General features: G+C 36.6%; 2 protein-coding genes across 2 annotated transcripts; both read left to right on the top strand.

Annotated features, from left to right (window-relative positions):
- Positions 1 to 1262: 1262 nt before the first annotated feature.
- Positions 1263 to 6200, top strand: LOC105442081. The gene is made up of 4 exons (XM_030977735.1): positions 1263 to 1493; positions 4602 to 4882; positions 5429 to 5792; positions 6149 to 6200. Exons 1-4 carry the CDS (start codon positions 1303 to 1305, stop codon positions 6198 to 6200), a joined length of 888 nt encoding a protein of 295 aa, XP_030833595.1. The 5' UTR covers positions 1263 to 1302.
- A 383-nt stretch (positions 6201 to 6583) lies between these two features.
- LOC115920854 lies at positions 6584 to 10684 on the top strand. The gene is made up of 2 exons (XM_030977504.1): positions 6584 to 7128; positions 10487 to 10684. Exons 1-2 carry the CDS (start codon positions 6706 to 6708, stop codon positions 10676 to 10678), a joined length of 615 nt encoding a protein of 204 aa, XP_030833364.1. The 5' UTR covers positions 6584 to 6705; the 3' UTR covers positions 10679 to 10684.
- The last annotated feature ends 3190 nt before the right edge of the window (positions 10685 to 13874 follow it).

The following is a 13874-nucleotide window of genomic DNA, read 5'->3' as shown; positions in this document are numbered from 1 at the left end:
TATAGCTGTGTAACCCGCACTTCGCTGAGATAGGTGAGCCAAGTCATGACTCGAAAACAGAAGTCTGGAAAGACAGACCCCCCCCCCCCCCCCCTCCATCAGTAAAAGTGAGCCATGAGATCAAGTTCGATGCTGCATTAAAGAAGGAACGCCGTGGCGTAGATAATCTGTCAAAATTGAAGAGCGCCATCTAAACCCCAACAACAACATTGCTGAAAAGAGCCGGGGATTCCCCTCATTCATTCGCGCGCTCAGTGACCCACCGAACTGTACAGTCGCCATTGTATGTGCACATGCACGTCCTGTACTGCCACGCCACCTCGCCTAGCTTTCGAGTTCGATTCAGTGATTGATCTTAGTAAATTTGAGGATCTTTCTTCAGTTTCAGTAGATTTAGATTGAAGTCGCTCTGTAGACGAAATGCTACTTTTGTAAACTGAAGTGAAACAAGGTTAGTGTATTTACTATGATCTACATAGGGTCGTTCTAGATCTAAATCTACCTTGTTGTTCCTTGTTGTTGTTGTTGTTGTGTTTTGAGTTATTGGCAATTAGTCAATAATTGTGTTGTCGTATGTTGTCGTATGGTGAAGTGTGCATGACGTCATCAAATATCTATTTTTAGAATTTCTCAATTTTTTTTCGTATTAAATGAAAGCAAATTTAATATGCATAAATCTTTGTTAGAAGCATTTCATTCACCTGTTACAAATAATTGTACTTCAATAGTCAGAATGCAAATTGCATGTAGACCGTATTCCATGATGTTGTTAGGTAGTCTAGGACAAGAAATCATGTTTGTCCTACCTACATGTAGCAACAACTAATGTTTGCAATTCACATTCTGATTATTGAAATAAAATTATTATAACGAGGCACTTAACAAAGATTTATGCATTAATTTGATTCCATTCCTGTGCCTCTTCTTGCAGCTGCTGGGCCGAGGGGCCTTGAATGCACTCCTGGGATCTCTATAAATATGGTGCAATACATGATGTTGCTCATTGCATGCTCGGAAAGAAACCTGCACGTGTGCCCTGATTGTCTACTAAAAAACAAAATCACAACATCATTGTTTTCTGCCCAAATATAGCATTTCGTGAATATTAACCCTGCGAGGCACAGCTTCTTGGCTGGTCCCAGCCATTCATTCCAAAGGACGGGTTTCAGGAGGCATGGGCGAAAAAGTTTATGGTGTTGAAGTAAAGCACCCAAAACCTTAAGCTATTATAGATGTAGTGAATTGAAACTCTCAGGGATAGTTACTCCATCTGTTTTGTATACCTAATATTTATATTTTTGAATGTTTTTTTCAGATACTGTCGTCCATGTGATATCACCATTTTCCAGAGGACTAAATCTCTGTAGAGTGAGAAGGACATCTTACACCATGGATGGATTCTGCCCCCGATTCTGCCTTCTCTATCTGCTCCTGATCCTCTTGATGAGATCTGGTGACATTGAAACCAATCCAGGTCCTAACACTGCAGTAAGGTATGCATATACTAGTAGTACACTTCAGGGTTAACGATGATGTTCTTGGCCCTAGCTGTTTCATAAACCTTGTTATCATAACAAGTTACAATAACTGTTATAAGCTACTAGAATAAGCCAGTTCATGGTTGCTGTCTGAGCATGAGCAGATAAAGGTCATTGCAGAACAAATTGTGAAAGACATGGAGATGAAATACCGGATACGTGCTCATGGAAGTTATGTAATCAATATTTATTTATGCACAAGCAGTGCACTCCATGATACACAGGTGGAAGTATTCTTTGAAAAGGGGAAACAAAGGCTATATTGTAGCACCTCCATCGCTGTAGGAGTGATTATTTCAAAATGTACAAAGTGGGACCTCTTTATGTTTTGAAGATCTGTTGATATTCGGGGTCATTGCAGAGATGTGCTAACCGTGAAGTGGTCTATTGTGGCCTCTGTTCTGCTGAGAGCCTGAGATCAGAAATGTCATAGAAGTTGAGCATTTTTTATTGATAACAAGTTTTATGAAAAGGGACCTATAGTTCCGTGATTACATTGCGAAAGAAACAGTGTGGAAGCGATGGGAAAGGTTGATCATGTAGCACATACATGTAAGTATTGGTGTATACTGTGAGGTGTTGGAGTTGTCAAAATTATAATTTTGCCCAGTCTTGCTAAAAGTCATGTATGTACTAGCTGGACACAGAAATGTGTACCGTATTTGGGACTCCACAAACATGGCGGCAGGAAAGTGCATGTGGTCAAAAACAAAATATTTGTCATTTAAAAAAAACGAGGGCATTTGAAGAGCTGTCTTTTTCAGGGAAGATTTTGTTCTATGATACTCTTCCACACTAACATAAAAATGTGAAAAAGCTCACAATTTTTTTCTTCACCTTTCCCAGAACTCAACCTTCTTAACCCTTTGAGAGCGAGCCCGCGCACAGCGATTGTTTCCCCTGTGACGGAGCGATTTTGGTTACATCGCCAGTAATGGAAAATTTGGCGGTGCTTTCTACTTTCGCCTACCATTGCGCCTCATTCAGTCATTTTCGTGATTTTTAGTCAATGTAAAAATGAAAGATCAGACTTTTTTCTTTCTGAAAATATAAGTTTTGTTCTTCAATACGAAAAATAGGTCTGTTATTTTTGAGGGAAATTGCCGTCTTATTTTGCTGAAGCTTCACGTCTTTCCTTTTCAATACACTCACAATACAAAATGCGCAAGCACCTCCGCACCCGCAGATCGGTCGATACCTCCGTTCATTCCCCTATTGTCAATGACAATCATTGTCTTCTGCTAAAGCTCAGCCAATTATCCTACATCCTCTTCTTTCAAAACAGTAATCTTCCAGAGTAGATACTTCTTTACATTTGTTTGTTCCTCTAAGGGTAGGGTCCTGAGATAAGCTGAGATAAGTGTTTCATAAAAGAGGAGGTCCATACATGAATGATTCGCTAAATTGGTCAAGTTGATGAAATGAAAAGGCACTGGTAATTATAGGGGAGAAGAATTACCAACTCCTTTTATCAATGCATACCTTTATACTTACACAGTTTAGAGTAAGGTCGGTTATTTGTAGCCAAGTGAAACACGGCGAATCGCAAATTTAATTTAAAAGGAATAGGTCTTCATGAAAAGGACTACTATAGGCCTAATAATATTATTATATGAATAACTACAATACATCTATCGAAATGTGGAAAAAAAAAGCCCTCTCATATTGACAAGCGAAAATCATCCAATCACTGATGGAAAATCGCCATGTAATCATCTTCACCAACAAAACCAATAATCCAAAGCCTTGAATCAAGGCAAGAATGTAGAACGGACGCGCGCGTACACGTCCGTCTCCAGCTGTACAGTTATTTCGATCCGAACACTAACTTAGGGTAAAGTTGAAATGATATCACCTTTTTCTCGATTTTTTTCCACATAACTTAATTATTTTTTTAATAGATGAGATGAATGAATATATCTAAATAATACTTCAAAGAACTTTAGCACATAATAGCTAATAATAAGCTGGAAACTTTGTCAATAAATTAGGGATTCATCTCGGCTTCTGTAGAAGGCCGTCGTCACAGACTTAACAACTCGCTCGGCTTCTGTAGAAGCCCGTCGTCTCCAAAGTGTTAAACAAGGCAAACCACACAACGTGGTCAATTGTCGTGAATGAGTCAATGTGACACTTAAAGATGAAGTTGAGTTCTGGTCATGCGATTGCATTGTGAAAGAAACGGTGTGGAACCGACCAGAAAAGATTGATCATCTAGCATATAAGAATTTGTATGTATTGCAAGGTTCTGGAATCATCAAAATGATAAGAAATTTGGCCAAGTTTTGATAAAGTTACAAACACTGTACACAGAAAGATGTATATGGGACTACACGAACACGTAGCGTAAAAATTCGCCCCCCCCCCCCCGATTTTTACGATGTTACATGCATATTTAGAATATGAAGGCATTTGAAGAGCCATGCTTTTCAGGGAACATATCTTATCTGATGTTCTTCCACACTTGCATAATAAGAATGAGTAACGCTCACAAATTATTTTTCACCTCTTCCCATAACTCAACCTTCTCTTTAAAATCATCTTGTTATAGAACAAACTTATAGTGATTACATGTATTCTGCATGATATAGATTATGATTATGATGATGAAGGTAATAATAATGAGAATAATAACAATAATGATGATGATAATTGTAAAATTAATAATAATGATAATAATAATCATAATCATCATCATCAATTGTTGTGATGATAATACATGTAAACATCATTATTTTGACAAGTACGTGTAGTAGTTATCCTTTTCTTCTTATTATTATCATCATATCATTATTGTATGTACCGATACTGCCTATTAAACTCTGCTTTAAAAAAAAAATGATTACCCTTGTCAGAACAATACTGCCTTGACCTGCAACTTGGGGCAATATGTTTCAAATGTTTATATCACAGGCATTATATTCTAATATCCCTAGGCTGTTTTATATTGCATGCTCGAGCACGTATGTAATACAAATTGTTGAGTATCACATTATATTTTCTCAGGCAATTTCTCTAACTAATATCCTATTGTACCCAATTGATTTATTACTCATTTTACAGTACTGTCAGTGACATGGAGTTCCTGAAGCTGGCCAAGGATATCCAACCATCTTACTACAACGCTGTAGGGACATCTCTAGGTTTCTCCTATGCTCAGCTAGAGAACATCCTGATTCAGAAGTCAAATAGCCATACCAACGCATTTTTTGATGTATTCATGAAATGGAATGTCATGCAGCAACCTCCACACTCAAACAAACGGCAGCTTTTGGCAGACAAACTACGAGAGATTGACTTGGGTGGCTTATCAGACAGATTACTCAATGAACCAAACAGCAAAGGTAAACAGATACTAATTATTGCAGTCTTGCTATGTCAACAGAAGATATAGAAAACCATGCATGAAAGTAAAGTCAGTTTTTACCATCTAGATAAAGTGAATGATGCTCTGTGTTCTATACATGTACATTTGCCACAATTTACAGAAGTGTCAAATATTTCAGGCCCCATGTATGTTTTTGTAATTTACTAATTTAACTTTGTTAATCTTAAATTTTTCTGTACACCAGTATAGTACAAGTTCTTTGAGTGACTGCAGAATTTAATGTTTGTCATCTTCCTTTATGTGTACATGTTCTTCAATAATTATATTCTTTTGCGTCATTTCATTATGATAACTATAATTATGCATCTGCCTACGGATGCATAATTGACTTCATGACTTTATACAAATTCAGACAAACATGTAGGACTTTGTGTCTTTACTTGAGTGCATGCACCTATTTGTAGGTCACACTATTAGCCTCATGCCTTTAAAATCTTTTCAGATGTATCAAATACATGTTTATGTGTAATCATGTGAAAATGGATTATCTATGTATTTTTAGGAGGGCCATCAAGACTGCTCGAATCACAGACCAAATCTCCTTCTGCTGGATCTCAGACCAAACCACTTTCTCCTGAACTGGTTGAGCGGTGTGCAAAGGATTTCAAGTTCAAGTACAGGTCAACTCTCTGTAAGATCAGAGCTGATCCTCTCGATCCTGCTTCCATTGTGCAGTTTAAAGACATGTATACTAATCTCTTCTTACTAGAAGAACATGGAAAACAGAAGCGAAAGCTAGATTACAATTATATCCTTGATCTCAAAGTCAATGGAGAGTTCCCCAAGCGGATCATGGTTCAGGGAGAGGCAGGGGCTGGAAAAACTACATTTTGTGCTAAGATTGCCTGGGACTGGATTGAAGGGATGTATTTCAGTCACTTTGTGTGGGTCTTAATTGTTCCTCTACGTGAATTTAAGCAACACACTATTGGCGAGATTGCAAAGTCTTATCTGGACAAAAACAATCCAGCAACGGTTTCTCAGATTACTGAGTATATCCAGTCAAATCCTGGCAAGGTATTCATCGCATTCGATGGGCTAGATGAAGTCAGTGGCGAAATCATGAAGCCAAAATCTTGTGAATCACAGCCTACTGATCAAATGCAACGTCAGCCATCACAGCCAAGTGTCAACTCTTCAGAGGCATGTGGAAGCTCATCTGAGACTGGTGGTATAGGACTTGTAGATATTCTTTGTTCAGATCAACTTGCCTCTTGCCCAGTCTTGGTTACCACTCGCCCTTGGAAAGCAGTAGAGATCAGATCAGATGGTGATCTAATGAAGCTCTACACATTCATTCATGTGGAGGGTTTCAACAGAGAGAATTTGTCAGTTTACATTCACAAATACTTTCCAAATAATGAGGATAAAGCAAATCAGCTTATCCAGTTCACCAGTGAGAATGATGTCATATCTGAAAACATGGCCCACTATCCTATATATGTAGCCATGTTGTGTCTTATGTGGAAAGAAGTTGGTGAGCAAAAACTAAAGGAAATGAAATCACTGAAAACTTTTTCTCAGATATTCAAAACAATGATTGCCTTTCTAAAAGAACATTATGCTCAGAAAGAGGTGAAGAAAGTAGGCAGCCCCTCACTTCTTGCCTCTTTGAAAAAAATTGATGAGCTCCTTGGACCAACTGCCAAACAGGCCCTAAATGGTCTGCTAGAAAATACCTTAGTTTTCAGTGAAGATGATTTCAAAATATGCCCAGAATCCAAGGACACTGCCTGTAGGGTTGGGATTTTATCTCAGGAGGACAGAATTACCACTAGCATGGACATGCATAAAGGGAATTCTTATGTGCAATTGCCAGTCTTCTTCCCTCACAAACTGTTTCAGGAGTACATGGCTGGAGTCCATCTTGCTTCCCTGTATGAATCAGATCGTAATGAATTCAACAGGCTGATTGAGCAAGTAGTGCTGCCAAGGAAGGGGGAGTTCAGGTATCTCCTGTACTTCACTGTGTCACAGCACAAAAGTATTGCAACCCATGTAATGAAGTCTATGCTTCAGGCACTACACATGGCTTTAAATACAGATATAGATTTCATTGTTGATGTAACCTTTGAGAGTCAGGACCCAGATGTAGCAGCCTTGGTGAGGGACAAGCTTTCATCAGAGGAGATTGAGCTGATCATAGACCCAGACCTAACAGCACACACTGTAGCTGGTTATGCATTCATTGGACCACATGTGGTAAGTTTGATCATAGTTTGATAAACAAAATCAGTTCATCCATTTTCTTACATTACATCTTTTTGCAATTTTCTTACAGGACAAGAATATAATTATGGAAGGATGCATCAATGAGGTTTAAACAGTAACAATTGTTAAACTTGTTCAAGTTCAAGTTTTTAAGTTCAAGTTTTTATTGTTCCACATTTTACCAAAAAATATGGACATACATTTAAATAAAAAATTATACAATACATGTAGTATAAATGAGCACGTCTCAATGATTCTCAATTCATATAATAGATTAATTAGAATGTGAGGAACCTATTAAAAAGCAGTGCTTGTATATTATAGGTTCCTGGAAAACTAAGTATTGTAGATGAAGAAATCGTAACAGTAGAGAAAGATGTAATTTAGAGGGGAGAATTAAAAGACAATGGAATAAAGAAATTTGTATTAAAAATAATGCATTAGCACCAATACCCAGAGTCACCAGGTTAAAATGCGAAGTCGAAATGTGTAGTCACCCGAGCAATTTAGTAAGCATAGCACAAAGTAATTTATTTATATATATATATCAAAAAACCGGAACATGGATCATTAATTAGCTAGAACTGCAATCGGTGATGATATGCATGCATTGATTCCCGCATTTCTATTTTTTGAGCAGATAAATAAACTGAGCAATTAGATCAATGGTACTATGTACAATGTACACAACATTACGCACACACATGTATGGTTTTCCATATATGCTTTGGCCTACATGTATATGGCCTTGCATGCTAACATACCAATACATGACGCATATAGAGCAATACATTGTAATGCAGGATATAAAATGGCATGTAAAACGTACAGCTTGACAGATTTTCAAAATTGGGCTATGAGATATGCCCCTGAGTTTGGCCACCCAGAATATACTTTTCAATGCAATTTCAAGATTATTCTTTTAAAGCGACACTAATACGTCACATTATATTATCATACAGAATCGTTTCTCATTAAACTTCGTCTCTGAATTCGAATATATTTTAAATTCATTAATTCTTAAAATACACTAGTAGTATTGGATTATGCACATGCACTTTCACTGCACCAATTTCAAGTGTACAATTATATAATTTAAGAGTTTGCCGCTATTCTCTCGAGACCGCCGTCGAGTTCAAGCTTACCGCTCACGATGGCGGTTACCTGCGTTTTCTGTAATTTATCTATTTTCATTGAAAAATATTTGTGTTTGTATGCATCTCATTTGATGTACTTAAAAATGTGTAATTATGTAAAATGAAGAAAAAATTGTTACTTTATGTATATGATTAAGGTCTATTTTGAAAACGCAGAAATAAAACAAACAAACAAACAAACAAGATAAAGAAATACTGAAAAGGGGCAAAATTCAGTCTGAAAATTGCCATCATAGCCGATACGTGTAACAGTTGGGCAGAAACTCAGCGTAATTCAAATTGTGACTTGCTTCCATGCAGTTTCGATTTACTCAAATTTTCTGAGTGACTATACATGTATACTGCATGTGTTTGGAACCATTTGAAGGGGCATTTTATTGCGGTCATTTTAACCCCATTTTCATCCACACTAAGATATCACATGTACAAGCATGCCACACATTGTAATGTGATACATAGCAAATTCAGCATTTTTAAAATTAACCTTGTGATGATCGATGTCATCAAATTTTTCCAAAGTTGGCAGTCGGTTGATACACATGTATAATTGTCTATCAAGTTTCATAGACCAGTCCTACATGTAGGTATACATTAAAGTTTGCAAATTATTTTGAAATATATGATTCTCGAGAGCAATTTTTTGCAAAGTCAGACAGTGGTATGATGAATTTTATTGTTGTTGTTGCTGACAAGTGTATTATCTTGAAGTATCTAAATCCAAAAAAGGGTACTGATAAAGCCCCAGGCATGATGGAGCTACGACCCCATGAACATCCATTGTCAGAACTTTTGAGGATGCTATTCATATCATGCATGATGTGTGAAATTCAGCAGAAATATGTGCAATGCAAAGATAAAGATGCTGTAAAAATTTCAGACAGAAATTTCTTTTTTTTAAACAAAGTAAGAGTAATTTTTCTTTTTCATTGGTCAATATTTAAAGAACTTAAGCGATTGTTGAAAGAGTTGATTTTGGACCTATATTTAGAGTATGAAGATTGCATTTTGAAGGTTAAGATTAAGAGCAACTCTTGCACTATTTAGAGTAATGTGTTAGAAGTCTGTAGCATCTAGGATAGTGGAGATATACATGTAGGCTGAAGTAAAGGCATGTAAACGCTCCTGAAACGGTCAAAATGGCGCCTGGACGATCAGTTCAGCAGCTAGTGCAGACGATGAGATGGTAAAGCATATGTATACAAAATCTGAAAGGAATTGGGATAGAGAAAAGGACCCAATTAGGAATAACAAGCACTAGCTGCATTCAAAACGAATGTGATTTGGGTGGAAGAGGAATAAGAAAAAATTCAGGATGCGCAAATTGATATAAGGCATTGACTCAATTCAATTACATTATTATGTAGTACCGTATGTACTGGCACATGTATACACATTGCATCTATACCTTTTAGATGAGATAAAATTTGGGGACAGGAAACTTCATCAATAGTTTGCCCATTTTCATCCCTTCAAAAAAAAATATCTCTTGCCTAATTGAAATCCCAATTCTGGGTTTATGAATGTTTAACAGTAGCAAACATGGTAATATAAGCAGAGGTCAACTAAGGAATCTGTTTGATATTCTTGGCCCAGTGTAAAATTGGTGTTATTGATATTGCAACTCTTAACATAAATGTACATTATTAATTTTGATTTTAATTTATCCTATCTCCTGCTTCACTCTCCCTTGGTAAGATTGAATGCATGTACAATGTATGTGCTCATGCCTGGGGTATCAACATTTTTTCTTCTTTTCTCCTTTGCGAGCCTAGATTTTTGCTCTGTATCCGCCCTTTTAATTTAATGATGGTATTCCTATTAACATTCATAAATGATTAAGGTATGATCGAGGCACCAGATGGTGTGGACTTGAGTAATCTCTTTTGAAACCTGTTCTTAGATATAAACTCTCCTTTAAATTTGTTTTAGGATTCTCTGTTTATTACATGTATGGTAAACTAAGATGAGATATTCCTACTGTCCCAAAAATAGGAATTTGATATGAAATGTCATGGCAATAGTTATTCAGCCTGTACCCTTAGTTATTTCCATTTCCCTCTTACTCTCTGTAGTTCTACATGTAGCACCACATTTAGGGCAACCGCTCATGTAGGTTACTCATGTATGGCTTACATCCAAATGAACATCTATATTCTGAATCCCATCAGTAATCAATTTGTCTCTTTATCCAGGTTGAACTCCATATTCAGATAAAGTGTGGACCTACTGTGTCACTTGATGTGGCAGAGATGATATGCTCCATGCCATCCTTGAAGAAAGTTTCTCTTCGATCTGCATTCCATCATTGTTTTTATGAAACACTTGCAAGGAAAGGAAAAGAGTCAAAGGTGAGCAGTTTATCCACAATTGTGATGTATGTGTGAGTTTTTAATTTCATTTCATTCCAATACCATCTCTTCCTTTTTCTAATGTACATTTTACTTTTCTGTAATTCCTTTCAATATCTCATATATGGTGGTTCTTTTGACAGAATGTAAAAAACTAAAAACACGGCCTAAAAAACCATCCATCCGGCAGGCGGAGGCAATGACTTGTCCAAAAAAAAAAAAATGAAGAGAAGAAAAGAAACAGGTTAGTGTCACACTCTTCTTCAGTGGCCTGATGTGACAGATGTTTAAAAACCAAATCTGTTTCTGATGCAGACACACATAAGGTGGTCTGCAACTGGTCAGACAGATTTCAAACTAACCTGTTTCTTGAATCATGCTGGTTCTTTTGACAGAAGAATATATCTTCTCAAAGATTATAGCATATACATAGATCCAATCCAAACAAGGTGAAAAACTTACTTCTTTAAATGCAGGAATATTACTTCACTAAATCCTTAAAAGTCAGTCCTGCAAGGTCTACACTATACATTGATGACACTGATTACTACACAAACTATTGGACGTGATCATGAACCAAAAAATATAACAAAGCTTTGAGAAGATACTAAAGGGCTGCCTGTTAGGCGCACATCATTAGTTAGTAGGAAGCGGTACTGGTGCTGCTAGATTTTAGCGCAGCATTTGATACGATTGACTATGATCTGCTGCTTGACAAAATGGAATCCTACTTTGGAATCAGAGGAAGGGCTCTTTGATGGTTTTCCTCATACCTGGAAAACAGAAAGCATGTTGTTATAATAAAAAAAATGCCTCTTCGCAAACCTACATGTACCATGATAAACATGGGGTTCCACAAGGATCCGTCATCGGGCCCCTTGCCTTCACAATGTACACAGCGCCAATGGAAGACATCATAACATCTCATGGTGTAAATGTAATGCTTTATGCAGATGACACGCAAATTGTATATCGTGTTCAAGCATAGTAAACGTGAAAAATCGTTAGAAAGGATAAAAGCCTGCACAACTGAGGTGAACATTTGGGCAATGAAAAACAAATTGTCTTTGAATGATTCCAAAACTGAAGTTATCCATTTCACATCTAAGTTTCGTCAAGATCCCTACCTATCTAGTGTATATGTCGGTGACTGTCACATTACTCCTGTGCCTTGAGCCAGAAATTTGGGGGTTATTTTTGACCAGCACTTCACCTTGAAAGAACATATAAAAACCGTTTGCAAATCAGCAATGGCAGGAATCATGAGCATGAGTAAAATTAGATGTTTCCTCTCGGAGCAAGGTGCTCTCACTCTGGTGCATGCTGTCCGTGCGTCTGACCCACTTTCTCATTAACGTGATATCTCTAGAACCTGGCCCTTGAGATATGACCTTTAAACTTAATGATAGTATGTATCACCATAGGAAGAGAATCTCATCAGATTTTGGAGCAATTAAATAGGTCAAAGGTCAAGGTAACAAAGGTTAACTTATGATCTTCCAGAAAATAGCACATGTATTTGCTAGTCGATTCTGGTCCCTCTATGGAATTTACAAAATGGAAGATGTTAAATTTTACATCACATAACACAAAATGCAATTAATAGATAAGCAATAATTAGATAAATACAGAGGAGTATATGATAAGTGTCCCTGGCTAGCAGAGTTTGCATGATTTAAATCACTTTCATAGACTGTATCTGGACAACTACATTGTACCCCTTGGACAATTTACCCCCCTCCCTGGCAACTACCAAGGACAATTTATTTGGTGTTAAAGTGTGAGAGGTTAAAATATTGAATGTAAAATGCCAGGGCTAGGAAAAATGCCAGAAGTGACAATTTTACACATCAATCAATTTTGATTTCACCAATCCTTTTCCTAGGTCAATTATAAAATTAAGCATACTAACTCAACAAAGATCACCGCACTAGATGTCAACATTTCCATGTCCCTTTCTACTTCTAACTATGTGCTGTGGGGCGCCATGTACACTCCAAATAATTGATTTTGTCCACGGAATCACTACTGACATTGATTTTGTCAAACCATGAACTGATTTAAAAAAAAAAATCTTTAATCCAAATTAAACATGCCACTCCCAGATTAAGGATATGTTTATGATCAGTTAGACATATATTTGAAATGCTTGAATTAATCTAGAAGAAAGGTAGAAGATTTGTTGATGCCACTTAATTGGTTTCATTGATTTAACATTAACTTAAAACTATAGAATATTAAAAACTAATCCATCCTCCATGAATAATAACTTATTGAATTCCTCATAAAGGTAGAAATACTCTAGTTCGATTTTGTTGTGATAACCATCTGTCTTATTGTTACTTCTCTTGCTTGCACTATGTAATGAATTGTCAAGTATTCCTGTTAAAATTTTAAAACTATTTCCTTCTATACCTTCGTCCTTTCTCTCACGGTCTCTCTGTCTCTCTCTCTCTCTATGTCTTTTTTCTCTACCTCTTATCCCATCTTCTCTCATCATAATGATGTTTCAATACTGGACTAGTTTATGAGACCATGAATTCACTCTTTATTGGTCTTGCCTTGATTTTTGTTTTAAGTAGAATGTATATTTATTCCTGCACGCCCTCTCTCTTTCCTTCATATATCTCATTAAAGTGACTCGGTATTACATTGTTGAAAATTGATGGAAAAACAGCGTATTTTTTTAAAGCAAATGTTAGTTATTATATTCCTTCTACCGTACTAACCCTCTAACATGCCAAAAATCCTGAAATAAAAATATCAAATAAATATTTATGGTTTTCTCTGAAGGCGTCACTGTGCGACACCCTCTAACAGTAAATTCTTCCAACCAAATTTTTAATTTTCCCACCCAATTTTCTATGAAAATAAGACACCAAACAGGCTTTAAACAATCGTTCCACATACTAATGTTTGGAATGGTATATAGAGCCAATTCATTGCTTTGTGACGATTTATATTGACCTAAATTTAATTAAATTATAATAATATAGTTGGGAGAATTCAGGAATTGATCAGATCAGTTTATCTTTAATTTTACATCTAGCAGTGGAATCACTACATTAGCATCATTTTATCTCATCTGCACAATGTTACCAAGTCCCTTTAACCACTTGACTGCGGACCACGTACAATGTACGTGTTCTCGCTCTCGCTTGCCTGTGCGTACCACGTACATCAAGCTCTTTCTGTGCGGCCCGCGGAGCTTTGAAAAAGTAATCATAAAAAT

Source organism: Strongylocentrotus purpuratus, unplaced genomic scaffold (assembly GCF_000002235.5).
Source record: "Strongylocentrotus purpuratus isolate Spur 01 unplaced genomic scaffold, Spur_5.0 spur5_scaffold_1, whole genome shotgun sequence".
Classification (NCBI taxonomy): domain Eukaryota; kingdom Metazoa; phylum Echinodermata; class Echinoidea; order Camarodonta; family Strongylocentrotidae; genus Strongylocentrotus; species Strongylocentrotus purpuratus.
The sequence above is the reverse complement of the archived record's forward strand: the minus strand, read 5'-3'. Positions and strand labels throughout refer to the sequence as shown.

Coding starts and splice junctions, on each gene's coding strand:
- LOC105442081 (XM_030977735.1), top strand. CDS start 1,303: ATGTTTTTTTCAGATACTGTCGTCCATGTGATATCACCATTTTCCAGA. Junction 1,494..4,601: donor GGTCCTAACACTGCAGTAAG/GTATGCATATAC, acceptor CTCATTTTACAG/TACTGTCAGTGACATGGAGT. Junction 4,883..5,428: donor CAATGAACCAAACAGCAAAG/GTAAACAGATAC, acceptor ATGTATTTTTAG/GAGGGCCATCAAGACTGCTC.
- LOC115920854 (XM_030977504.1), top strand. CDS start 6,706: ATGGACATGCATAAAGGGAATTCTTATGTGCAATTGCCAGTCTTCTTC. Junction 7,129..10,486: donor CATTCATTGGACCACATGTG/GTAAGTTTGATC, acceptor CTCTTTATCCAG/GTTGAACTCCATATTCAGAT.